At 48.8% G+C, this 25561-nt stretch overlaps 9 protein-coding genes across 9 annotated transcripts; 4 read left to right on the forward strand and 5 right to left on the reverse strand.

Annotated features, from left to right (window-relative positions):
- Window positions 1–1280: 1280 nt before the first annotated feature.
- Window positions 1281–3976, reverse strand: BDQ94DRAFT_182496 (transcription factor domain-containing protein; the record flags this gene model as incomplete). The annotated part of the gene is made up of 10 exons (XM_026774164.1): window positions 1281–1372; window positions 1462–1546; window positions 1639–2070; window positions 2177–2351; window positions 2408–2563; window positions 2633–2836; window positions 2887–3016; window positions 3066–3730; window positions 3774–3856; window positions 3908–3976. The coding sequence occupies 10 exons, from the start codon at window positions 3974–3976 to the stop codon at window positions 1281–1283; spliced, it is 2091 nt and encodes a 696-aa protein (XP_026622270.1).
- Window positions 3977–4147: 171 nt separating this feature from the next.
- BDQ94DRAFT_150857 (uncharacterized protein) lies at window positions 4148–4720 on the reverse strand. Its single transcript, XM_026767662.1, has one exon. The coding sequence runs from the start codon at window positions 4637–4639 to the stop codon at window positions 4352–4354; it is 288 nt and encodes a 95-aa protein (XP_026622271.1). The 5' UTR covers window positions 4640–4720; the 3' UTR covers window positions 4148–4351.
- Window positions 4721–5701: 981 nt separating this feature from the next.
- Window positions 5702–7190, forward strand: BDQ94DRAFT_182497 (epoxide hydrolase; the record flags this gene model as incomplete). The annotated part of the gene is made up of 6 exons (XM_026774165.1): window positions 5702–5725; window positions 5780–6078; window positions 6136–6343; window positions 6400–6603; window positions 6664–6954; window positions 7014–7190. 6 exons carry the CDS (start codon window positions 5702–5704, stop codon window positions 7188–7190), a joined length of 1203 nt encoding a protein of 400 aa, XP_026622272.1.
- Window positions 7191–8423: 1233 nt separating this feature from the next.
- On the forward strand, window positions 8424–10558 carry BDQ94DRAFT_150859 (Zn(II)2Cys6 transcription factor). Its single transcript, XM_026767663.1, has 4 exons — window positions 8424–8622; window positions 8694–9293; window positions 9350–9484; window positions 9542–10558. The coding sequence occupies exons 1-4, from the start codon at window positions 8563–8565 to the stop codon at window positions 10355–10357; spliced, it is 1611 nt and encodes a 536-aa protein (XP_026622273.1). The 5' UTR covers window positions 8424–8562; the 3' UTR covers window positions 10358–10558.
- A 694-nt stretch (window positions 10559–11252) lies between these two features.
- BDQ94DRAFT_182498 (uncharacterized protein) lies at window positions 11253–12715 on the reverse strand (the record flags this gene model as incomplete). Its single annotated transcript, XM_026774166.1, has 1 exon — window positions 11253–12715. One exon carries the CDS (start codon window positions 12713–12715, stop codon window positions 11279–11281), a length of 1437 nt encoding a protein of 478 aa, XP_026622274.1. The 3' UTR covers window positions 11253–11278.
- A 576-nt stretch (window positions 12716–13291) lies between these two features.
- BDQ94DRAFT_162211 (FTR1 family protein) lies at window positions 13292–14585 on the reverse strand (the record flags this gene model as incomplete). The annotated part of the gene is made up of 4 exons (XM_026769505.1): window positions 13292–13796; window positions 13861–14336; window positions 14389–14528; window positions 14558–14585. 4 exons carry the CDS (start codon window positions 14583–14585, stop codon window positions 13292–13294), a joined length of 1149 nt encoding a protein of 382 aa, XP_026622275.1.
- A 329-nt stretch (window positions 14586–14914) lies between these two features.
- On the forward strand, window positions 14915–17208 carry BDQ94DRAFT_162212 (uncharacterized protein; the record flags this gene model as incomplete). The annotated part of the gene is made up of 9 exons (XM_026769506.1): window positions 14915–14995; window positions 15142–15344; window positions 15626–15736; window positions 15915–15973; window positions 16126–16349; window positions 16496–16580; window positions 16761–16843; window positions 16898–16902; window positions 16977–17208. The coding sequence occupies 9 exons, from the start codon at window positions 14915–14917 to the stop codon at window positions 17206–17208; spliced, it is 1083 nt and encodes a 360-aa protein (XP_026622276.1).
- Window positions 17209–17460: 252 nt separating this feature from the next.
- BDQ94DRAFT_182500 (ferric reductase family protein) lies at window positions 17461–20165 on the forward strand (the record flags this gene model as incomplete). The annotated part of the gene is made up of 6 exons (XM_026774167.1): window positions 17461–18057; window positions 18110–18495; window positions 18554–18786; window positions 18856–18908; window positions 18966–19087; window positions 19145–20165. The coding sequence occupies 6 exons, from the start codon at window positions 17461–17463 to the stop codon at window positions 20163–20165; spliced, it is 2412 nt and encodes an 803-aa protein (XP_026622277.1).
- Window positions 20166–22718: 2553 nt separating this feature from the next.
- BDQ94DRAFT_174042 (uncharacterized protein) lies at window positions 22719–24246 on the reverse strand (the record flags this gene model as incomplete). The annotated part of the gene is made up of 5 exons (XM_026772259.1): window positions 22719–23238; window positions 23293–23435; window positions 23553–23777; window positions 23835–23939; window positions 24013–24246. 5 exons carry the CDS (start codon window positions 24244–24246, stop codon window positions 22719–22721), a joined length of 1227 nt encoding a protein of 408 aa, XP_026622278.1.
- Between the last annotated feature and the right edge of the window lie 1315 nt (window positions 24247–25561).

The raw sequence follows: 25561 nt of genomic DNA on the forward strand, positions 1-25561 counted from the left end.
ACCGAGGGAGTGTCATTGACAACCGAACAGCAAGACGACATATAGCCTTCGATAACGGAAGTCAACGGCCAATAGCGTCCAAGGCTGCATTCACAATGTCCTTTGACAGGTCAGTGACTCTACCTTTCACGGCACCTTCTTGGCGTTACCACTACATTCATGAGATGATGCATCTGGTAGTACGATAAACATCCCGAGATTGCCAAGATGTTGACCGAGCCGAAAACGTCTCGGGTCGGCATCGGTAGGGCTGGTGAAACGCTTTTCGTACGGAATGTAACCCTTTTGAACTGGCCGTACTGGTCGTCCAATCAATCGCCCATAGAAGATAACAGGATGGGTGAGTCGAACACCGAATAACTATATCAAATGTTCCAGTCTCACATATCCTTGTATCATGCACGCGGAGGGGTCTAGGCTCAGGAAGAGGCGAAGGCGGATAGACTGAGGTATCCTTGTGTAGCTCGACCACTATGCTGTTTGCCAGGAGTTTTCACGATAACGAGCCAGGTATGGAAGCGTTGTTGATATGGAGTACCGGACTGGTCCCTCGTGGCTATCCGTGGAACATGTGCCATTGATGCAATTCCATTGGCCGTGCTTGCATGGGTTGGACAAGATGTTACATTCCTGGCATGTAACCCTGGCGGTGCTAGCAGGCATGAAGGGAGAAATGGGGAGAAATGGGCGAGGAATGAGGAAGGAAAGGAAAAGAAAGGGTCACTCCCTTGCGCACTCGGCAAGTGTTGCCCCCCGTATCCGGGGACGCCGAAACATTCCCCATCGGGAAGGCAGAACAGCAGTCCACCATCTGCCATCTCGCACCATATCTATCTACATTCTGCATGACTCTACACAACTGGCCCCTTGCTGATCCCCCACACTGTCTTCTGATTAAGCTGCATCGTTTAGCCCATCGCCTTGACATGAAGATGAAGCCCAATTCTTGCCCATTGTAAGGAAAAGCAAGCAGAAATCTCCAATCCACAACGCCCCGCAGACGGGAGATCGGTTAGAGTATGCCGGACCCGCAATCTGGCCTTCAGCCAGCCCCTCAAAAACTCAAATGCCGGGTGCTAATCATCGTCGTTCAGAGGTTGATCTAGATCGCGATCCAACTCCACTCCCCTCCCATCCCTCTTATCGTGACTCGGATACCGCTCTGTATGGACACCCCATGACAAGCTTACTGCCCACTTGTCCTATCGATCCTGTAATCTAGACAGGCCTAAACAACCCCTTTGTTGATCTGCAGCGATGGTTAATTGGGTAAGAAGCCATCATGGAAATACAGACTGGCCTAGACTAGTGAAGACTGGCGCGTGATAAAGTAAAGGTACTCGGCAGACATGGCAGAACAAGTTGGCAAGGTCTAATGCGCCCTAAGGACCAAACCGCTTGTAGATCTGCACGAGTGGGGTGACTGTTCAACCGAGTACATCAATCACTCTCCAGGGAAACTGGCCTTTGCTTTCCAGGTCCTGAAAAAAAAGCCAGGCCTTGTCTTCTGTCCCAATTCCGCCTGCCGGGGATTATCACAGAAGATCTGGCACAAACATTGTGTCCTGACCGAGGCACTACCTATTGGTTTTCGTGGAGAGGCGGTATGTCGCCCATGGGCTCATAGCTCTCGCATACCTCCTCCCATAACGAGCCCTCAATGACATCATCAAAGATGAGCTGGTCGTTCAGAGGCAGCTGAAGCCAATCGAAAGCATTCTCCATGGGATCTAAGTGGCCGGAAATGTTCATTGATTCAAGTGTTGTGGTTGGTGTTCCTGTTTGTCCCGCGGAAACGGAACCATCACATTCAGCTCCGCGGCGCCACACAGATGACTTCATGGTATTCGGGTGGACTGATACGTTCCCTTCACGTTCTAAGAATGTAAGAGCTTTGATTGCGCGATGGCTGCTGTTGTTCGTTGAACCTAATTGGCCCAAGAAGCGGAGGTTGAGGCGGTAAAGGTGTGTTGTTCGTTGAGACAAAGTGGCATCAGTCGACTTGGCATTCAAGAGATGCATGAGAGATGAAATTGCCAAGCTATGGACAGCCAATGGGGACAGGGCTTCCTAAATCATAGTTCGACATTTCAGGTTAGACTTCATTCTAGGCAAATTTGCACACAAAAGAGACAAAAAGAGAGGGCGCTGCCGGTTATTCATCAAGTGGGCATACCAATGGATAGAAGTTTCTATACGCATTTACAATGGAAGTTATGCGAATGGCGGAAAACGTTGCTGATTGGATATGTACCATATCCGGGCACTTCATTTCCTCCAAGTCATGCATCGATGGGACCGCCTTGATGAAGGGACGATGAAGCATAATTTTTAGAGTGTGATATAGTAAGCTGGACATACGTTAGAAATTCAACATCCAACATCGTGCTCTTTTGGGAGTATATACTTGAATTGGTAAACAGGTGGGCTTGGCTGCGTCGTGGCGGTGGCAGGGAGTCTGAGAGTACTAGGTAAATTGTTGTAAAATTCGGACATGGCAACATGAATTTTCGTGGCTTTCTCTTCCCTTTCTTGAATGCTGAGGGGTGATGTGAATGCATAACTTGATGAGTGGTTAGTTTGGATCTTTGCAGAAGGCTGACACTGCCAGTTCTATGCAGTAGCCACTCACATTTCATCTAGGACAGGCGATACCATCCGTAATAGGTTACACGCATATTGAAAGTTTGACATACTGGAATACATCAGTTCAGGGGCTGAACTGTCAGATGTCGGCCACATGCGGTATTCGACGCTCGGAATGATTGGGACTGGTCCTGGATACATGTCACCTTCTCGTACAGCGCTTGGTTGCCCAAGAATCTGGGCTATATGCCTTCTACAATGTCAGCCATGTGGTTATGTTGATCTCAAGACGAAGCTAACTTTTCCAGCAACCAGACACCCCACCAAGCAAGTGATTTGGCTTCTTGGACCTCTTTTGACCCTTGGGTCAGATCATTCATAGTAGACAACACATGAAGTCCAAGAGTCAAAGATTGTCGAAAGGCGATCCCTGAAACCTATGTGAGTATCTGGACCAAGGTGATGTCAGACAAGCTTACCGATATACTGCGAAGCAGATGAAAGTCTATCGAGTGCTAATTCCCTCAGAGCCATAAGAGCTGCGGCCAGAACAAGGGACAAACTTGGATATTCCAGTTGTGCGAGTATTTTTCCCTTTGCATGCTTAGCAAGGGCCTCGGCTGATATGCCCCATGTGTGAAGCTGTGTTTCACCGGCATAATGGGCACTGTAAGCTAGTATTGCTGCGAATAACGTTGGGGTGGCATAGCTGCCGACTCCACCATTGGTCAAATCTTGCTGGAACAGAGGCTCATGGACAAGAACTGGCCATGTATTTCTCCAGGTCCAGAATTCCTCCAGCAGATGGGCTTGTAGATCATAGGGAACGAGGAATGGATCGTCCGACAGTGATATATCATGTTTCGAGGTGCTTACTGGGCTAGAATTTCGCATTTGTTCATCAAGCTCTCCAGAGCAGAACAGCCCGTACGCCCCTGACAGTCGGAAATCAAGTCTGAAGCCTGAAAGAGCTTGAGATGTATGCTCTACACTGGGCGGCTTTAGTGCTTCCTCGGGATTATCCAACCCGAATGTTGAAAAGGTACTATTATCCGTAACATTTCGGGCTGTTGCCAGCTGATGTTCCAGAAAAGCAATGCGCGAGTGGAGTGCATGAATATAGCACTTAGTAGGAGGCCTGGGACTGTATCAGCAATAATACCAAACAAAGCCTCTAGAGCACATACTTTCGCTTCTCGAGGTGATAGGTATATCCACAGTCGCGGTCCTCTCTTTCACAGACCTGGCAAATAGGCTTCTGGCCATCGCACTATGTTCCGGGTCAGATCCGCAGCCAGCTGCTATCAGCCTTGAGACTCACCCGACGTTTCTTCTTTCTACATGGTATACAGGCAATGGAGACACGCTTTCTTCTTTCTGTAGCTGGCATTTTCAAAGTAGCGAGATGATGAGGTATTAAACCGATGTGCATGAAAGGATTGATTGAAAATGGGTGACCCTGAGACTGTGGGCCCTGAGCGGGGTGGTTTGTCAGCAGAAAAACGGGGCGCAACTCAATTAAAGTTGAGGATCCTGTAATCCTAATTATTAATGTTAGTCTGATTGATATGAGCATCTACTACCATACGGTCATTCTCGTCGAACAATATCATACAACTGAAAGTATGGTCCAGAAATGTTGTTGTCGACAAAATGGTAAGTATCTTTCATACAACAATTCTAAGTCATCCAATTGAATTAGAAAGATTTTATTCCGGGTATTCCCCTTTGGATACTTCTCAACCACCTCAACCATTGTTATATTCTAAGCCTTGTTTTCTCCGTCTTTTCGTGCATTCCACTCCCGATCAAACCGAGTAAGCGCTCTCTGCGCGGTAGGCACGCAATCTAGCGCCTTAATTGTGGTCCTCTCAGGGCAGCTGACCATATACCATACTGCTTCTGCAAGATCTTCCGGTACCAGGGGTTCATAGCCGTAGAAAAATTCATCCATTGCGTTCTGATCATACTTGACGCGCTGAAGATGGAAATGGCTGACCACACAGCCCGGTCTGAGGACTGAGACACGGATGTTCGATCCAGCCGTTTCCATACGCAAGCTATTGGTAAATGCCTCAAGACAGGCCTTGTTTGCGTGATAGACAGCTTCGCCATCGAAAGGAGGGCATTCAAGCCCCGTAACGGACGAGACATTTATGATAGTGCCGCGCTTTCTGGGCCACATGCTCTGGTTCAGCACGCTGTGAGTCATATACATCACTCCAGTAATGTTGGTGCCATTCATTTGCTCCACCATCTCAATAGGGAGTTCCCAGAACCTTCCTGGTGCACCAAGAGCGAGACCAGCCTTTGACAAGAGTCAATTGTCACATCTTCAATCTCGAACAGCGGGAGCAAACTTACATTGTTGATCAAAACCTCAATATCTCCTAAAGCGGATACGATAAGTTTCACAACCGCATTGACCTCCGCATGGCTTTGAATATCAACACTATAGGCACGGACATTGATATCGGGGCATTTTCTCTCAATTCGAGCCCTCACAGCCTCCAGCTTGTCCTGAAACTGTGTCAACAACTGCTGCATAATTGACGTTCTTTAAAAGAATTACCCCGCTTCTTGCTAATAGAGCGACATTCATACCCTTCTCTGCCAAAGTCATAGCAATTGCTTCACCGATGCCCATCGAGGCGCCAGTCTTGAGATGGGTAGCAATGTGTTAGCACCGGACAGGAAAAGGACGCCAAATGAGGCACTCACTATCACCGCCGTGCGACCTTTCAAATAAGACTCCATTATAAAGCCGTTCATTACTCTAGCAATTCACAATTCCTTTCCAAAGGATGTTACAGCCAGTTCTGCTGTCTTGCTATGCGCACCTTCAGTCGCGGCCGGGGGGGTCAATCATATTTGGTGGGGTGAACGGGTAATGCCATTCCGAAGTGGAGAACCCCGACTTGGCCAACTCTGGTTATGATATCAGCGTAGATTTAGGCCCAGTATATACTATGATTCTATTCTAAAGGGTACAAAGACGTATAAATTAACCTAATGTTGATAATGCGATTTTGAACTTTGCAACATATTGTAGCCTTCTCCCTGATCCGCAGAATTTTCATTCCCCTGTCCCCATCAACCGAGAATAAACCCAAACATGGCAAACGTCAGACCATTTACTGTAAGTTAGCTGATGGCTAGCGTGGTTAATCATACTGAAAAGGAATAACTGAAGGTCCATATCTCCGAGGCCCTCCTTGAAGAAGTCAAAGCGAAGCTCAAGCTCGCCCGTCTAGATGAGCGTATGGGTGAAGTGGAATGGAACGACCTGGAGATTGGACACACGAACATCAAACAGCTAGTAGAATTTTGGCGCGATGAGTACGACTGGAGAATGTTTGAAGTTTTCCTGAATACGTTTCATCACTTCAAAACGTTGATACAAGTTCCTGGTTTCGATGTCTTGGACATTCATTTTCTGCACCATCGCTCATCACGGACGAATGCGATTCCTCTACTATTTGTTCATGGATGGTATGGTAACATACTGCATCTGGATTGCTGTTTAACGTGCTAATACGGCTTTGTTAGGCCAGGGTCCTTTCTGGAATCTTTGAAGATCATACCATTGCTGACGGAACCTCCAGAAGGACGGCAGGCGTTTCATGTCGTTGCGCCATCTTTACCCGGATATGGTTTCAGCGATTTTTCTCGAAAGAGGGGATTTGGATTGGAGCAATATGCCGATTGCTTTGCTCGACTGATGACCACGCTCAAATACGATAAATTCGTTTGTCAGGTAGATCATTACTCTCCTTGAGTGATCCGTTACCGAGGAGCTAATCGACCGTTCAGGGTGGCGACTGGGGTTCGTCCATCGTTCGATACATGGCATTGGGGCATCCAGATAAAGTGCTCGGGATCCACATCAACATGTTCTTAGCACTTCCCCCAAGTCCAGAGAGCTCGCCTGAGAAATTCCGGCGGTACCAGGATATGGCTTATGATACGCAAGAGTTGAAGAACCTGGAGAGGACAAGATGGTTTGCACACAATGAAGTTAGTGAACCCACTAGATATCTGACTGTGCTCTTTGAATCTGACTAAAATCATTTGCAGCGCGGGTATCAGCGGGTTCAGGAGACAAAGAACGTGACGCTCGGTTACGCGTTACATGACTCCCCCGTTGGCATGCTGGCTTGGTTAGTGGGCAAATTAAAGGCATGGACTGACGACTACCCTTGGACAAAAGAAGAACTCATCCATTGGACATTCATACATTATCAAGGAAGTCCGAGTGCCGCAATGCAAATCTACAAGGAAGCAGAAGCAGTTCTTAATGAAGACAGAAACAGTATGCTGGGCAAATATATATCCCAGCCTGTCGGCTGTTCAATTTTTCCGAAGGAGGTATGTTGGCTGCTGTTGTGTTAATGTGTCGTGAGCTGACAATTCATTCATGGTGAAAGCTGTGGTTATATCCTCGTGACTGGATGAGCGAGACATGCAACATTCAGTTTTGGAGGCAACATAGATCTGGGGGTCATTTCATTGCGTGGGAACGACCAGAGGCGTTGGTGGAGGATGTTGCAGAATTCTTCGACAAGGAAGGACCAGTAATTAAGAATGTTGTAAGCCATGGCTGAAAGAATAAGAGGGTACCAAGAGAAGATCAGACCACTACTTTGGGTCGGTCGATGAAGTATGAATAATATCTCATGACGTGCCCTGCTCTACTTTCCTGGTTATCGCTTTGTCATGCTCCTCTACGTTATGCGCAGAACACCTTGAAGAATTGGGGTTAAGATTTAGACGAGGATTGTCAATTTCGAGTCCACAATCCACGCCATGCATCCTGGAATCTGCCTATATAGGCCCCCCTCTCCTCCATTAACTCTCGCTTCCTCGGAATTGAACCGAAGTGCGAGAATCTAATCCTGTGTACTGCCGAGCACTACTGCCGACTAATCCACAAAGCGTTGTTAGAAGATTGCTACTCGAGCATTTGGCTCATGTGCCTCAGTGGCTAATCTTAGTATGTCGGTTTCTCTAACAATCCCTACCTGGGATCCTGGGAAGTTTTCATTCCGACAAGGAGATCTTCATGGTATGGGTACATACAAAGGTCTTCTAAAAGAGCATTGTTGGTGTGGTTTGTTTACTAGTAGTATCCTAACTATATATATGAATATATCAAACATTCAGCTTACCACGACAGTTATGAAACGCAGAATGGGACTGTAGATATAATATACGACGCGATATGTTCTTTATAGGAATTGGTGATGTTGGAATAATGTATAAGCAATGAGGAGGACCAAAGTTTCGGAAGCTCACAGTACCACTGGCCTCCGGGTGCGTCGTTGATTATCAGTCCCGTCCATGTAGAATGCTTCTGGATCCGAGTAGGTAAGCGAGGACATCTTTCCGGGACATAAATTTTCTCATATCGTATGAGGGCTCACCGAATGGTTCTGTGTGCCCTGTACAGGGTATAGATATACACAATTTTACCGGATATAGAGCCAGCAGTCCCAAAAGTCAGTCAGAGCGAAGCTTAAGCCAAGCCCGCGGCAGGGCTTCTTCTGGAAGGGAAACCTGGTACCGCTGGCGATGGGGACTGCTTATTGGCTCGCAGTCCCGACTTGTTCTTGGCATTTATTGCGCTAAGCCTTTCCTGGGGTGAGTTTGCGAGTGGCCCCATAGGGCGACGACAGCGCTAGTCCATAAAGAGTCGGGGGTCCAGAGCACGTGACATCCACGGAGCGTCGATCCCGCCCGATATCCGATTGGTGGCGGAAGAGCCGTCGGACTTCCCCTCTTCGAGACGGGGAACCTGAAACCTGCAGTCGCTGCCAGCTTGCTATCCTTTTTTCGCACTGGAATCAATCACGACGTCCGCTCTCGCAAGCACTGCCTATTCCTGTTCCATGCAAATCACAGCCTCTTCTATTCTCCGAGCTGACCTGCATCTGTCCTTGCCTGCATCTGGTAGCTTCGTCTCCGCCGCTTATACACATGGTGTTCCCTGGAAGGCTTAGCACCGGCTGCTATGTATGCCGGAGGCGTAAAGTTAAGGTATGTTCGGTAACCAAGACAAACACTGTCCTGTCTGTCCATCTACGTGCTACTTAACTGACCTGGGACAGTGTGATGGGGCTCGACCAGCATGCCGTCGCTGTGTCACACAGGGAAGGCAGTGCACGGGTTATCCAGATGCCTTCGCCTTTCGTGAATACAAAGCCACGAAAGGACCTCAAACAGGCAAGGCAGTAGCCAGGAAACGAGGCAAAAAGACGGCAGACGGTGAACAGCCCTCGAGTGGTTCAGCATCACCGTCTGCAGCAGTATCAGACCAGGATGGAACTGACACACGTCTGATTGCCATTAAATCCCCATCTACACCACCTAGCCCTCCTGCTGCGATAACTCCATGTCTGGAGTGGCAGTCGCTTTGTTATTTCTTTCACCAGCATGTTCTGCCCACAGAAAAGTCTCCGTGTGAAGGTCATCTTGCGTTTCTTCCTGAGCTATATCAAGAGAAAGGGAACGACCCTTCCCTGAGACATGCTATCCTTAGCGTATCCTACCTCTCGTTATTCAACACCGCTCGCGTGAATGAGCTTTATGTGAATGCTAGGAAGCACTATGGCGTGGCCTTGAAATCTCTCACAGCGTCACTCAGCAACAAGGAGACCTCGACTCAAGACGAGACGTTTGCAGCTGCACTTTTCCTGAGTATGTTCATGGTAAGTCTACCAACATCATCCGGAATAACCGGATACGCTTGCTTACCAATCATCAGGACCTAAGCGGCGAGAGACAGGGGGCAGTAAATCCTCACATCCCTGGAATCTGCTCCCTAATGCATCTTCGGGGCAGGCCGCAGCGCAGTAGCAAATATGCCCGCAAGCTGTTCGGTTGGGCATTCACTCAAATAGTAAGTCGACCCACTGTAATCACAGTACCGATTGTTGACCGAGACCCTGCGTTGCAGCAAATACAAGCGGTAGCCAATAATCAGTTTGCGTATGCCTGCTTGCCAGCGTCTATCAACATGGCGTACAATCCCGACTACGTGCTACGCTCGGGCATTATCACCAGTATGATCTCCGGGTTCTGTCAGGGGGCCAGCGAGTTCCGAAGAACCGAACACAACTATCCACCCACCGCCAGGGCCCGGTTACTGCATTCCCTGCTAGGACGGGCGTACTTCATTATGGAGCAAATCAGCATCTGGGACGAAGCAGTCCCTCAGCATTGGAAACGACAATTCGCCACGCCGGCTATGGGCCATTTGAATCATGCAGAGCAGGCTGCTTCACGAGATCCATGGACCCCCTGCTTTTTGGCCGTTGTCCAGGCCGCCCAAATCCTCTATTTCATCCACGTGTTCGAGTGCTGGGAGAAGTTCGTTCCACTCGCATCTGCGATAAAGGATGAGCATCTTGAAAATTTCCCTGTAGAAACATTCAGCGGGATAGACGATCGGATCAGGGGCCTGATAGACGTGATTTGCAACACTGTGACTTGCACGTTAGGACATATCACCCCGAAGCATGAATTCCAGCTGCACCCCAACAGCAAGCTGGCGAATGGATACACGCTTCTATGGCCGATGTGGGTGGTTGTAAATTCTGGACTTGCGACACCAGATCAATTGGACCTCTGCCGGCTTGCTCTCGAGTGTGTTGGTTCCACCATGGGTTACCGGCTGGCCTCTGTCCTGTGCGCGGATGGTAGACCGGAAGAACCTCGTTCGAGCATACTTGAGCAATCCCCAATGACTCGCAGCCTCACCGTTGTACAATAAGCTGCACCTTATGAACATTTCATGCCGTGTTATGAGACGCGATGACCATTGTGACTTTATACCCTCCAGGCGAAAGCAGTTCCAGTGACTGTATGCCTCACCTTATTTCCATGTCGCATTTCCTGTTAGAGCTGAATACCTTCTGACGAATTAATATTTCCGTTACCTCTTTATTGATGGAAATGGCCATTTTCTTACCTGTATCTATTCCACTCAAACGACTTGTATCCGCGCTGGGTAACTCACCCCTATCTTAGAGAGCAGGGAGCAAAGCAACTTAAATACTTCTCAGGGGGTATTCTCCAGGACGCGGATTGAAAAGCAGCAACTCCTACTGGACAATAGGCAAATAGAAAAGTCTACTAGAGCGAGAAAAGGACAAACCGACTCCCGAAATCCCCCACTGCTTGTTCGCAAAGGGACCCCAGAAAGGGTTAGTGGGGTGATCTTCGTAGGGCTGTACAGCATCAGCCGGGGGCTGAAGTGCCATCCACTCGGACACATAAAGTCTAGGCCAGCAATTGTGACACGGGTTAATTTGCATGTGTTTGCAGGATATCGCCCGTGTTAGTATTGCAGGCGGAATTGGTCGGTTCGGGCCCGACTTGGGCGATGCCGACGGACTTCGGGGAAGACTGCGGTCGGGGCCAACTGCCGAATGTGGAAATCGGTGGCGAGGACCCAGATTGACCAGCAAAGATCTGTGTGGGACTCATCGCAGCACCAATACGGTGTCAAGAGAAAATACCACTGTCTTCAGTGCTCAGAAACTTTGTTCGGGCATACGACATTGTCTACCCAGATGATATGTAATGGATGTAGAATATGTAGTCTCAGACTCAACAGGCTATGCAAACCCAACGCCGTAGCATCATTCGATTAAAACATGATGGAAAACCGGTTCAAGAAAAGTGTTGCCATTCAGTGCCATACAGGACCCCAGTAGTCATTGTCCCCTTGAAATGCACTGTCAAACTTCTGGCATCGTGGATGATCATAATCTTCCTGTGATCCCTGCGGCCAGATAGGAACAGCGCAAAATTCATCATCCTGGCATCCAGAACAATCTTTCCAAACACTCCAGTCAAGATAATGCATTAGTTCCTGCAAAGTATTTGTCGCTGTACTGTAATCCTTAGTCTCCATGACTGCCATAAGACTGCTGCAGATCCTGCTGCTAACAGTATAGACAGACCGGTAGCCCAGAGAATTCTTAGGCGCATGAACTGGAATGAACTGGCTAGCGCAGCGGTCAATCTCCGCGTAGTAATCACGATTGTCGCGATCGACAAAAGGAGACAATATACGCTCCGCAGCCTCCACAACAAACTCCAGATGAGCAGCCTGATCATCATGTTGAGCGGTTACTAATCCGCGGAGAATGCGACCGTATTTCTCAACCACCATGTCCGCCACTGCTTGCCAGTTTATCACCCGTATTGTTGGATCGTGAGTCATTACCAGGGCCGTCAAATCATCTCTAATAGGCGCAAGCGACGAAGCAGGGAGATGCGCAAGCCGCGGATGCTTGCTACCGCCGGGGAACAGATCAAGACCATAGTCATAGGCAGTGACGAAAGCGTCATAGTTGACAATGACTCGGTCGCCGCCAATGCCATGATACCTGGACGTGACAGTCCGGAGCAAGTCACTAGGTTTGCCGCTCTTCTTTCCGGGATCCCGGCTGGGAAGAGTGACTCGTGCGATGTTGACTGTCTCCAGGTTCTGTTCAGGATTGCACAGAATGATCTCAAACCCAGCTGCCATGCGGATCACACCGTCGATACGTCCATTCCATTCCTCTTGGGCAATCTCGCAGATTGCCTGAGCGCGCGCTGACTCTTGGCTTACGCCTCCTGGCTCCAGTTTATCTTCGAAAAGGACTCTGTCCTGCAGGTCCAGGGTGCCTATTTGGGACTTTCCTGCCGAGGTACCATCGATGTAAACGAGTCGAAGGTCTTCCGTGGTCGCGTAGGTATGAAGCCAACCAGTCTCAGCTGGGGTGATCATTACTTGCTGGGACTCGGAGTCCATGCCGTGAGATGGTAATTTGGAAGGAGGGCGAGCGAATACCATCGCATGCTCGGGGTCGAAAGCCATCCAGCCTATCCTGGAGATAGGGTCTGAGCGTGCATCCCCGTGGTAGAGTTTGACTCCCTTCGGAACGGAGGCAAGAAAAAAAGACATTCCGTTATGATGGAGTGAAGATCCCCATTGTCGCATGGAGGAGTGGATGGCGTTGAAGATGTGGTTGGCGTTGTGCATGGGTTGCGGTTCCCCGATGGCGAGGGCTGTGGTGGCTGTAGTCATGATGAAGGCTGTTAGACACGTTAATAGGAATGAATGAAACATGATCATGGCAGTGTCTGAGATTCGATGGATCTCACCTTCTTCTTAGTTTGATGGACTATCGTATAGTTAAATATCGGCTGGGTATGTTGTTGTCCGCAGCTCGGGGGATCCACATCGATCTTAAGCCGCGAGCGCTTATCCCCGAGGCTTGCTCGCCACCTAGTTCATCTTTCTTTCCCTGCTGATTGACGCGTACTACAATTTTCGTCATGCAGGATTGAAGGTGAAGACGTGATTGTTTCTTGCAATTGTTCTCTTTACCCTCATGTCCCAGATCCAGATCGGATGATCCAATAAGCCCTACAAAGATGCATGCTTGTCAGCCGAAGGTGGGAAAAATAGTTGCATTTTTAATTCACGAATATAATTAGTTCCTCTAGTGTTCCACCGTAGTAGCATTATGAGGCGGGAAATAACATTTCCAGCCTGTTGAACCGCATACAGACATCACCATCACCAGCTGTTGCCTGGCCGTGCGCGGTAGGCAACAGCTTTTTCAATGTCCCCATCTTTTCTGGCCGCCTTCCAACCTCATTAACGGTGTTCACCACAACACCGACAGTACAACATTCAACCACATGCTCAGGCGTTGACTTCTCTGGTAATAATCTGCGAGGGCATCATATCGACCTCCTTGCTCTTCTCAATCACCCCCTCACTGCTGGACCGGCTGGCAGCCTTTCCTGGGCGGATTCTGCGCATGCAGGCTGAGAAGAACGGGATGTATCCGTAGCGCTCATTGTACCACATGCAAACGTAGCCAGTGATGATGCAGATCCAGTACAGATTGTATCCCAGCACGGATCCATATGTGGCAGAGTTGGTCCAACCGAAAAGAGCGTTGAAGATACCCCATCCACCACCGCTACCCAGTTCGGGGTTGCAGCAGTTTACGTGCCAGACACTCTGGCGAATATCGTAAGAACCGGCTCCAGAACCCGTTTCGGAGGCGTCACCGCCGATGATGTTGTTCCAGGCGTTGTTCTGGAGGTACCAGATGGCACGGGAGAAGAGACCAGCGGAGACGAGGTAGAGGAAGCAAGTCGAGATGATCAGGAAATATTGTAGAGAGGCGGTGTTACCACATCTATTGGAAGGGAGGATGTTAGTCTGGGCTGCAAGAGCCTCTTAACACGAGGGGAGAAACTAACCTGTACAGAAGATATCCGACAGCAATACCAGCAGCAAGACCACAAACGACGGCGAGAGGGAACGAAGTCGCAGGGAGACCAAGACCGACACCACCAACATACACGACGGCTTCAAGACCCTCACGAAGAACAGTCACGAACGGAAGAAGGAACATGACATATTTCTTGGACCAGTCTTTGAACCGCTGGTAGATACCGATCTTGGTCTTCTCTTTCTCTTCGAGAGCCTGGGCCAGCTTGTCGCGCCACTTGTCCTGCAGCTTGGAGACACGCAGAAGACCAGCACCCATGCTACTGATAATGATAGAAGCGATGAAACCGAAGATACCTTCCCAGATATCCTCACTACCGGTGAAGACATCCTTGTTGAGGCCGTAGAAGGCACCAATCATACCACCACCGACGCAGAGACATATGAAAAGACCCAATGCCACACCACACCATACCTGGATCGTGTAAGAGGGGAGAAAAGATGTCTGTATGGGGAAGGAAACGTACATGTCGATTTAATCGTTTTAATGTTTTTACATCGCCTTCTCCTCCTAGCGTCTGCTTCAGGAAAGACAGAAGCACGGACACGATAATGACACTCTCGAGACATTCACGAAAGCAGATGAAGAACACTGTAGAGTGTGAGCACTGGATCGGGGAGCGAATGTCTTGCAATACTGGGATGCAAAAGTCAGAGGAATCATACCCGTCACTGCAAATACCTTGTTGGCCATCTTGTCGACAGTAAGCCTTGTCAAAGGCAACCCCAAGAGACAGTGGAAAGGGTCAAAAGTGAATAAGAGTCCAAGCCAAAGGTCCTGTCCCAGTCCCTGAGATGACCGAGGGAGATGAATGCAACATATACCCCAAGGGATCAACGAAAGATTCCTCTAAGTCTTCTCCGATTCCCGCAACCCATTCGGATGCGTCTTTTCAGCGGCTCAGGTGCCACTCCATCAATCCATAGAGGCACTTCACCGAAATTGCCATGGCACTAGGAACAATTTCGACCGGGACTCCAGCGTCCGGGTGTATACGATGTTGAATTACCTACGTAACAAGAATGGCCACTCCGGTTCTCGCTTATCAATCTTCACAGGGAATAATCTCTGGTCGTATGGCTAAATTATGGCTATCGCGGCATGTAAAGGGTCTCAAGAGGCGTGGCCTTGGTAACTAGAAGCGGGTCAAGGATGTTTGCCAAGCCTTAGGAAAAAAATCTGATAGCGAGGAGTCAGAAGCGATTGGTTCACGGGAGTCATGGGCATGGATCAGATAAATCCTACCCAGCCAAAAAAATGGTGCCCCATCGGCGGATGGTTGAAGTTTGGGTTGATAGTCGGGTGTAACGATACAGTTACCGTATTCCGGATACTCCATCGTCTTGCCAAGAGATGCGCCAAGACATGGCATTTTCACGGTTTTACTATGGACAGTGCTCCTTCAACAACAACAACCACATACACAGAGGCATGTGCTGCAGTTGTCTCAAGGTCCCATGAATCCCCTCTTACATAAAAAAAGCCTTTTTGAAATTGGCATCACGTCCTAATATCATTACTATGCAACAATCGCAAAGCAACAGCGCATATGGGAATCCCTACTAGGGCACCTGAACCAAGACGGTGGGTATGGTGAGAGATGGCTATAGTACTAGGGCTTAGTGAAAATGCTAGGCTAGACAGATTGCGGTTGCGTGATGTGGGACCCCGATGTTGGAAATTATAACTTCATAGTTGGGAGGACTAAGGTTTTGGAGGGGAGCCATCTAGAGGGACGCCAGAGTACCCAAGGGAGAAATCTTTTCCATCGAGGCTACTCACACTAACCAGCAGTATACTCACTTGGCTAGTGCCCTACCTTTAAGCCTTGAGGCGCCAGTACGGTCATACAATCACTCGTTTTCATCCTCAATAAAGAATTGTACACTAAGTTAACCAATGCCAAAGTACACAGGACAGCTTCAACCATACATGATACCGCCATTCAATATATGCTTCACTAGCCACCTATGAAACGCTCCCCAGTACCCCTGTATAACGGTGATGTGCATCGAACCAAAGGAGATTCTTTGGAGGATCGTCAGGCACGATAGACGTAAAATTACCACCGTTCCATACAAGTATCATTGATTGATAAGATGACCCAGAGAAAACGGGACTGCCGTGAGAACTCGGTTGCACCATGCAATCCTAGCGTTGTCGCTAATTAAGCTTTAGGTTAGGCTCGCAAACTAATTCCTTTCTTTCTCATAACTTTCCCTCGGGATATCAGCGGCGGACCAGTGGGACCGCCATACGGGGAGTTCTCTACTGACTTGCATACCTTTTCTTCCGTGGGTCATGGGTCCATCAATGAATAGGAGACGGGGAGGAACCGACTGTTTGACTCGGACATGGGTGGATACTGGGTGCCAAGGTCATCGGGCGAAATTTGGACTGCCTCCAGACATGGTAGTCACGCCCTCAGATCTTCATTGCAAAACGGCTTACTGGCAGGTAACGACCAGAGATCGATGCAAGATCTGCTGATTGACTCAAGATATATCTATTGTGAAATGTTATGGTCACATCTCTGGTATTGGTTCGATCATGTTGCCCAACGGACAGCCTACGCTTTGAGCCACAATGTCGTGACAGACCAGTCTGAACCTCATACGTCCAACATACAGTCTAACCATGAAAATAACGTCGTGCCAAGGAGCAAAGACCACCACAATCATACAATGCGTACATAATTGCCGCAGAAACACGGACAGGTTACCCTGAAACGTGTATACTTTGCGACAACAAACCTGGAACAACCGCCCCAAACGTGGGGAGGACGCCCAATATGGTAAGAATTTGATGCCAAGATAGACCGTGTCTATCCGCTATCTCGCTTAGAACCACCCCGGGGCTCGGATACAGGGCCCGAGGCAGATACACCAAGTACCATTTCAAAAAGCCATCTACCAAGTCATGAGTTAAAGCCGGGAGATGACCGACGGCCCGTACTTCGCTCTACTATTGCCAAGCATGACCTCCCAGCTGGTGGCATCCTCTAGGTGGGGTAAGTACAGGTGGCCAAGAATTTCTTGTAGGTCATATGGCTGCTGCTTGGGCTGTGGATCTTATCTGATTTAGAAGCTTCGGCGATATTGGTCTTGGCAGCCCACATGGCTGGTGGGCTCCGTCGTCGGTGGCTACCGATACGGGCTCCTGTGAACGGCACAGGGCAGCTTTTAGGACAATTAGGCATACGTATACTTGGTTGGATCGTTATTTCCGACTTATCAATCTCTTTCCTCTTGGCAAATCAACCATATGGGTCAATGGTTCGTGGGCGAAATTCAACGGACCAGTAGATGGAGTATGATACAACGCTTTCCACCATCGGCTGCTCCGGAATTATGCTTCAGGCTTGACTGGAGAAGAATTCTCTGCTAGAGGAACGCCTCTTTCTGGAAATTTCAATTTGTGGGCTCGGATGTATTTGCAATCCAGCAATTAGAATGGGTCCCATTAGGCACCGTATGACAATAGAAGGCGAAAGTCTGGCCAGACATATATACCGGGCAATGGGCTTCCTCACCTTGGTCAGACAGACTTTGAGCTCATCCATCTCACAATGCGTTCCCAGGCTGCCATCCTGCTTGGACTGAGCTGGGCCGTGAGCCCGGTTCTTGCCGGACAGGGCTTGACGATGTCTGCTCCCAATCTTGCTGATTACTGCTTTTACGCTATATATACCTCTATCGGGTCTTATACATTCGAAGGGGCAACTTCGACCTCGTCGAGCTCTAGCTCTGGGCAAGGATCTTCTTCTAGTCAAAGTAACTCTTCCAGTACCTCTTCACATGGCTCGTCCAGCAGCTCAAGTGCCCACCGCCGCAGAGCTTTGCGAGAGAAGCGTGGTCACCACGGTGCGAGTTCGACAGGAGGTTGTACAAGCACCGTGGGCGTCATGTCCTTGTATGCCAGTGCAAAGGCGTGGTGCAATGAGGAGCAATTCAACTCCGCCATTCCAACCTACTGGGAAAGTCTCTGTGAACAGAGCAGTGTGTCCCTGATCAGCCTGACCGAGATCGAGGCCAATGCCACCGATGAGTACATCGCCTCCTTGCCTGTTATCGACCCGGAAACGAATAGTACGACCACGACTGGAACCATTGAATCCCCTGTCCTCTTGAGCCATTCCTATTACAAGCGGGCTTACAAGTCTTACGTGGGTCAACTGCTTGGATATTGCTATTGATGATTTACTAACATATTTCCAGGTTACTCACGACTATGCTTTGATCAAAGACAAACGCTATGGATGGGGTCTCATGGGATACTGGGGCGGTGTCTTGGCACTTGGAATGATAGTCAAGGCCTGGAAGTTTGTCCGATCAAGTATGAGACTTTCTCATTCCGGTGACGCCGAGAAGAACAGCGCAGGCCCTCGAAGCAAGGTATTCGCACCAGTCGCTGCTGTTGCACACTTCATGCGCACATACTTTGTGATTCCTGCCAGCTTCGCTCCCTACCTGTCGAACCACCAACAGCTGTTTCTGTTTCACACCATCCCCAAACGGCTGGATATGCTGATCGTCTTTGGTTTCTGGGCTGTCGCCATCATCTTGTCCTGCGTCAACTACCAGAGTTTTACGGGTAACATTAGGTGCGTTATCACAGAGTACACACAGCTAGTACGCCTCAACTAACGGTTCTACTTCAAGCACGCCGAGTCTGTTCCAGCAGAACTGGCAATACTCGTCCGACCGCACCGGCGTTCTGTCCTACGCTTGCCTGCCGTTCCTTTGGCTCTTTGCTGGACGCAACAACATCTTTCTCTGGGCGACCGACTTTAATGTGCAGTCTTTCAACATCTTCCACCGTCACACGGCCTGGGTGTGTACCCTTCTTGCCATTGTTCACTCGATCGCCTACACTGTAGTCTTCCAGGTTTATGGTTTGTCCCCTCCTTTTCACAACCAGTTTCTACTTTCCACATATAGTTGACAATATATCCGATACACAGATGGCAGATACCACAGCGCGCTGAAGCAGAACTACTTTTACATGGGTATTGTGGTATGTTAGACCTGTTCTGAAAATCAGTGGTGCGCAGCAATCCTAATAACTATGTAGGCTACGGTTGTTATGGCAGTTATGCTCTTCCAGTCTACTACTTGGCTTCGTCAGAAATTCTACGAGACCTTCCTAATCATCCACGTCCTCTTGGCCATTCTGACCATCTACGCCTTGTTCCGGTATGCTCTCCTAAGTAACACAATTCACATTCACTATCTCTAACAGCTAGACTGCAGCCACACTAGCTTCGACGGAACCGTCTACAACGGCTACCTCTGGCCCATGGTCGCCATTTGGGGCTTTGATCGTACAGTCCGCTACGTTCGCATGCTCTACTGCAACCTCCACGTCAAGTTCGGCAAGGGATTCATCTCCACAACCTCTTCCACGGTCACCTACAGCCCCGAAAGCGACTTGATCCGGATCGAGATGTACCCTGCCTCTCAGACCCTGAAGCCTGGCCCGGGTCAACACTACTACCTTTACCAACCCGTCACTCTTCGCGGTTGGGAGAACCATCCCTTCACTCTGGGATGTTACGAGAACGCAAACTCGAAGGAAGACTCCTCGAAGCTTATTTTCTACATCCGTCCTTATGACGGCTGGACTAGACGTCTGCGCGACCAATGCCAGAAGGCTGGCACTGAAATTCGCCCTAAGCTCCTCCTGGAAGGCCCGTACGGACACCAGGCCCCACTCCACACCTTCGACACAGTCCTCATGATCATGGGTGGAACAGGTATTGCCTGTGCTGTACCCTACATTCTGGACCACATCTCGCGTGTTGAGGCCGGCAAGACCAATACCACTCGTATCCAGCTTATCTGGACAGGCCGCCAGAAGAAGATCTTCGACGAAGTCTGCTGCAGAGATCTCTCTGCGGCTTTGGAGCACAGCGACATCACCACTACACTCTTCTGCACTGACAAGTCGGCTGCCGGAAACGTGATTGACTCTGGAGCGACCACGCCGACGAAGGAGAAGGAGGCTGCTGCAGATGCTATGGCTCTCCAGGACAGGTCCAGCGGGTCTATTCGCTCCGTCGAGGACCTGAATGTCGAGCTGCGCTACGGCCGGCCTGCTATTCGCGCTAGTGTCATGACTGCTGTGCGTGAGGCGGAGGCTAGCTCAGCCCGCTTGGCTGTTATTACGTGTGGCCCGGCCGTGATGGCGGATGAGTGCAGGTCTTCGGTGTACGAGGCCATGAAAGGTGGATTCCAAGATATTGAGTACTTCGAGGAGGCATTCGGATGGTAAGGTGGGACTGAAAGAGGCGATGATTCAAGGTGATTGGAAGGGGTTTACGGTTTGGATTGATTATGTTTGCCAATGAGTATATGTAATGCGAGACTGTGCAGGGTTACTGCAGAGTAATGAAAAGTTACTTAATGTTGATTATCTACGGTTGCGAAAATTTTTATTCCTTCTGTACCTGGGGATGGTCTGTATCAGCAGCTCTCGTAAGTGACTGCAAACGGCCCATAAATTGAGCCAGGAGATTCTCATATCAGGGCTGCACTATACCCAGACAAAGGCAAAACATATGAAATCTCACCGGTAATCACCAACCCCGATCAAACTCCGGCCCCAGTGCCCGTTGGCACCAGAACCGCGCCCTCGGGCCAAAATGCCGACTCGGGCTGCCTTGACGGGAGGAACCACCGCCGGTGGATCCCCACCGCGTGGAACCTTCGCAAACTCGTACCCGAAATAAGCTAAAAGGTCAGGTACGACCCGCATTTACAGACTTTGCATCCTTGCGGTGATCGATCTGTGTGTGGGGAGAGGGGCTCTCGCAAGCTTGTACTGGATATGCTGCTCTTGGATATGGATGGAGTGGGGTTGTAGGGCATCGGAGCTCGGTTAGGTACCTCCGCTAGCTTTCGCCCCGGTGGGCGAGGCGTTTGAAGAGAATTGAGAATTCGTTCGCTCCGGGGCTTGGCTGGACTAAGGACCTGGGTGAGGGCTTGGCACGGTCCAGCCTGGCTGGTGGTCAAGATGAGATTTTCGGGCGGAATGCGCGCCAGGTGCCCAGGCCTATTGATTTCCAAGGCTTAGGGCGGTAGTTTATCACCGTTGATTCTCGTGATAAATAGCCGGACAAGAATATAGTCATCATGGTACCGCAAAAAGTGGCGGCAACGTCTTCTCCTGCTCAAGGCAGCCCAAAGCGACTTCTGGTTCCAAAGTTTTGGGGATGACACTGAGGCTACCAGTGATATCTTCTGTCGAATGTGTGGAGTACACTCATAGCCATGTATTCCAGCACAATGGTGGATCTGGACTTTGCCAAGACATTCTTATTCCTTCCACCGTGGTACCAGGCTGTCAGTCAGCAACCCTTCCCATTTTGACATTCCTAGTTTACCAAAAACAAGTTTGTAAGCCTGTTCAGGTAATACTTTGTCATAGAAGGCAATGTTCGTTGGAGGTTCTAGCTACTTGTACTGAAGACTCTTGCCTTTTGCTATTGCTACATGTAAAGTACTTGTACACTCATATATATTTTCCGTGCTGTTTATCACCTGGTAGAGACAATAAAATAGACCTATAAAGATCGGGCTATGTGCAGTAAAAGGTACATACTGACCACGAAGGTCAGATTATGGTTATAAATTAAGTAGTTATTGACAGATACTCACTGTACTTCAAATTCTGGTCTTAACATTTTCAGAGTCTCATCATAAAGTAAAATGTACTACAACTAGAATCATGTTCAAATCAAGATAAGCAGTAAGATATAACAAACTTGGTATTATTGTGAAATGCATCAAACTGTTACCACGGCCATTGAGCGGATATATATTCATTATCGCACATGCTGATCCAAAGCACCTGTCTCTTGCCTGGCAGCATTCAGCTATCCACAGTTTGTTTGGCTAGTGAACATACGAATTCCAGTAGATCACATAAGTCCACTGTGATATATATACCTTGAACACTGCCGTTGCCGTATTATTCTGCCCATATACATACCGGCGACGCAAATGTGTATACTTGAAGACATGAATGAAGATACGTCATGGATCGACCTGAAAGTGGAAGCCGTAAGATAAGATAAGATAAGCGACGTTAAATGTTTCACACTCATCTATTCTGCCAAGATAATGCCTCGTAAGCAATATTTCTTGTCTTATATCGTCCCTCATATCCATTAAGACATACTGGATCCTGAAAACGCGTACGGCTGTATAAATGAAGTAACTTAATCTTTCTTCGTATCTGAATATCCTGAATTCAGGGACACAGTAATTGGCTGAACGCCTAGAAAGCAATCCTCGAATTGCTCATCGACACGCTATGGTCTTGATTAGCAGCCAGACTTGTCCATTATCTTAACACAATCAGGGCTTTAAAGTCTGTTTATAGTTCTTTCTATTCTGGGAAAGATTAAGGGAGCATATTAGATAGTATATGTAACAAGCAGGATACATATTTGATAGAAAAGGTAACAGCTGGCCTACGCCGCCCTTCCCAACTTTCTCTTCCTCTCTCTCTCCAGTCTTAATGCTAGCGAGTATTAGAGACGAATCTTCTTCTTCTTCTTTTCGCCGTTGGCGACCCGACAAGAGAAACCTGGTTGTGCTATATTCGAAGATAAAGCAACAATCAATTAACCAATAATTCATATATAGAGCAACCGCTTGTGACCTAAGAGTAGATCATATAGTATGCGAACGTAATGACACATATGCTAATGTCATTTGGGATAGGGTTTACTACGAGGTAGGCCCATGGATAGATCCGCAGAGATTCTACCACAGATCAACCGTCATTTTCTACAAATCGTACATGAAACATAGGAAATTACTACAAAGAATGTTCACACCTAGCCACATTCCTCTCCGACTGCTCGGTCTCATCCCCAACAGACCCATCCTTCGGATCAACGTACTCGCACCTCACGCTCCACTGATCTGTTCTTTGAATCACCAACGTAGAGTCCCTCCTACCCAATGGCTGACCCGGAGATGTAACAGCAAATGCGGCAGCAGAAGCGCCCAAGCCCTCGATCTCATCCTCCAAATACCGTGACCTAGTGGCTGATTCTTTAACACCCTTGGTCATACTCGTCAACGCATAGGTGTTGCCATATGAGTTGCTATTTCTGCCTCCACCTATGCGCTTATGTAAGGATACATTCAGCATGCCGCTGTCAAAGGCGTCCAGAAACGGTTTCAGGCATGGAATGCAGGCTGTCATGATGCTGACGCAGAGAACGCATTCTGTTGTGATGGTTGTTGCGAACGCAGCGTCGTTCATGTCCGTGGAGGGATAGGGCTTGGAGTAGCGAATAAAGATAAGGCGGATGATGGTGGTTATAACAACGCTGGCCAATCTCATGTTAGTTAAACGTCCATTATGAAGCCCAAATTGGACCTACAAGATGCGGATGAAGAAGGCAACCACAACGGTGACTTTCTTCCCGAAGATGACTTGGACTGGCTTCACGATGTAGATGGGTAGGATGCAGATGACCAGTTCTGTTATTATGTCGATAGGGGAGATGCCGGCCCAGAAGGCGAACTGCGTCAGTATCTGTCAGTTTTGTTGTAGAGAATTGGAAGTATATGAATCTCTCGAATGCATATGACTAGTGTATGTGGGATTTGGGGTGATGGGGAGAAGGATCTGCTAACTCACAATATCTATGCAATGACCATTACTAGCATCCAAAGGTTCAGGCACTCCACATTGAAATGCAAGAGTGAAAACCACCGGCACAGTCCAGATTCCGACCAGAACAGAAGTCCAGAATGAGATTTTCTTATGCCACCTATTCACTGACAATTTGTTCAGAAGCAGCAGTACTGAGATCTTCGCCAAGCTAAGCGCAAGAACGTATAGAATGTTCGACGAGTAGAGAGCCTTATTGGCATCGCGATATCAGTAAGCCTGTGCCATCAACCGCTGGCTGAAACTCACCTTCTCTATTGTATGGACTTCCCTGTCATTGAGACTCAATTTTCGCTTGCCCAACCCGTGCTCCGTTCCAACAAGAATGACAGCACATTGTGCAACAGCGAAGATCTGTTGTCTTGAAAGAACCGCATTAATGAATCGATACACCTGTTGTTTCAAAACGCTGGAGCGGCAAACCTACCAGCGCAAGCGATATTGTTCCATCATCCCACTCCAGTGAGCGAAGCATATGAAGACGGAAGGCAAGTCGTATCAAGACAGCAAGTATCATCATTACCATCAAGTAGATAGTGGCAATGGCTATTTCGTCGACATGGTCCGGCGCATGTTGCGTCGCAGGGTAGATTGCGCGTACGCCAATCTCTCGGAGGTGAAGAACATGATGGATGTGCGGGAGCCGTCGAAAAAGGTCCATTACTGGGGCAGGAGCGCGCACGAAGGCATGGAAAAGCAGAAGTGGGTATGGCAGTGGCGTGAACTACCGATGTGTGAACATAGGGTGTACGACGTCCTGTGCCGGTAGGTATGGAAGGCCATGTACACTGACACCATATGACTCACAAGCAGAGCTACTCTGTAAATTATCACCCAGCACCGGCTGAAAGATCCCCTATTCGAAGCATTGATCAGTTGGGCGGTATAATCCCGAGCAAAGGGCCCGCCGTCATAATAATCCATTCTTTGTGGGAGTGCACACAGGAGCTGGGACGGAGTCGAAAGATAATTCTCCGAGCGAGTAAGCTACACTATCGTCCGCTCTAGGGGAATACCCTTGTGAGATGCAATTTATAATCCCTGCTTAGCTTGAGTCTAAAGTTAGTCCGTGGTACATGACGCACCGTCGTGTAGGTAGCTGAGTGAGCATATTTCCGAAAAAATTACGGTCTCCTATCTGGGATTACCAAAGCTGAGAGATTAGACCAGTATACCGCAGGAAATAATGAGCGGCGCCTGACCTCTGCTCTGAGATGCTATTTGGCTTCTATTGGGGAAGGACGGCTAGGTAATGCCGATTATCTGGAGTGCACCGACTTTTTAGCGCGTGGGAGAGGACGAAGTTTGTAGGAGGTGGTTTCTGATAAAATCTAATACACGTGACGGTAAATGGAAGAATTATCCAAGGGAAGGAGAACTTGGACCCTTGCATTTCACATGTGACCTTAATGTTTTGTTGAATACACAATGACTGTTTGCCAGCCGAAGTCCTCATCCCCACCACGTAGTACCGCTGCGCATGGAAGGCCTCACCCGGGAGCGGAGACCATCCCAAAAGAGGTTCAGGAATAGATTATACCCAATTTAAAAGGCACTACCTTTTCGAAAGCAGCAATTAGAATAACCCAAGTATGCGGAAGGGACAATTGTCTGGACGACGGCTATGAGTGAAACAAAACACGAATGAAGGGCTTGGCGTCTCGGTCTTTCTCGGTCTTTTTCTTATTATTTAATCTCGCACTGATCCTGATTTGCGTCCCATCATTCCAATTCATGTTCCCCGGATAATGTATATGGTTTACGCGAAACCTACTGGCGTGTTTTGCGTGAGATGAGAAGGTGGCGCCAATGGAAGTGGAGCGGAAGAGCCAGCCGTTCGCCCACTCCGAAAGACATTACTATAGTTATTAGAGCGAAGCTAAGAAATAGCTAAGCAACTGAGCTTAGCATCCTGATCCTAATACTCTCAGTCGGACAGGGTTCATCCCGCGCCACGTCAGCGGGTTTGAGGGATT

Source organism: Aspergillus welwitschiae, assembly GCF_003344945.1.
Source record: "Aspergillus welwitschiae strain CBS 139.54b unplaced genomic scaffold BDQ94scaffold_38, whole genome shotgun sequence".
Classification (NCBI taxonomy): Eukaryota; Fungi; Ascomycota; class Eurotiomycetes; order Eurotiales; family Aspergillaceae; genus Aspergillus; species Aspergillus welwitschiae.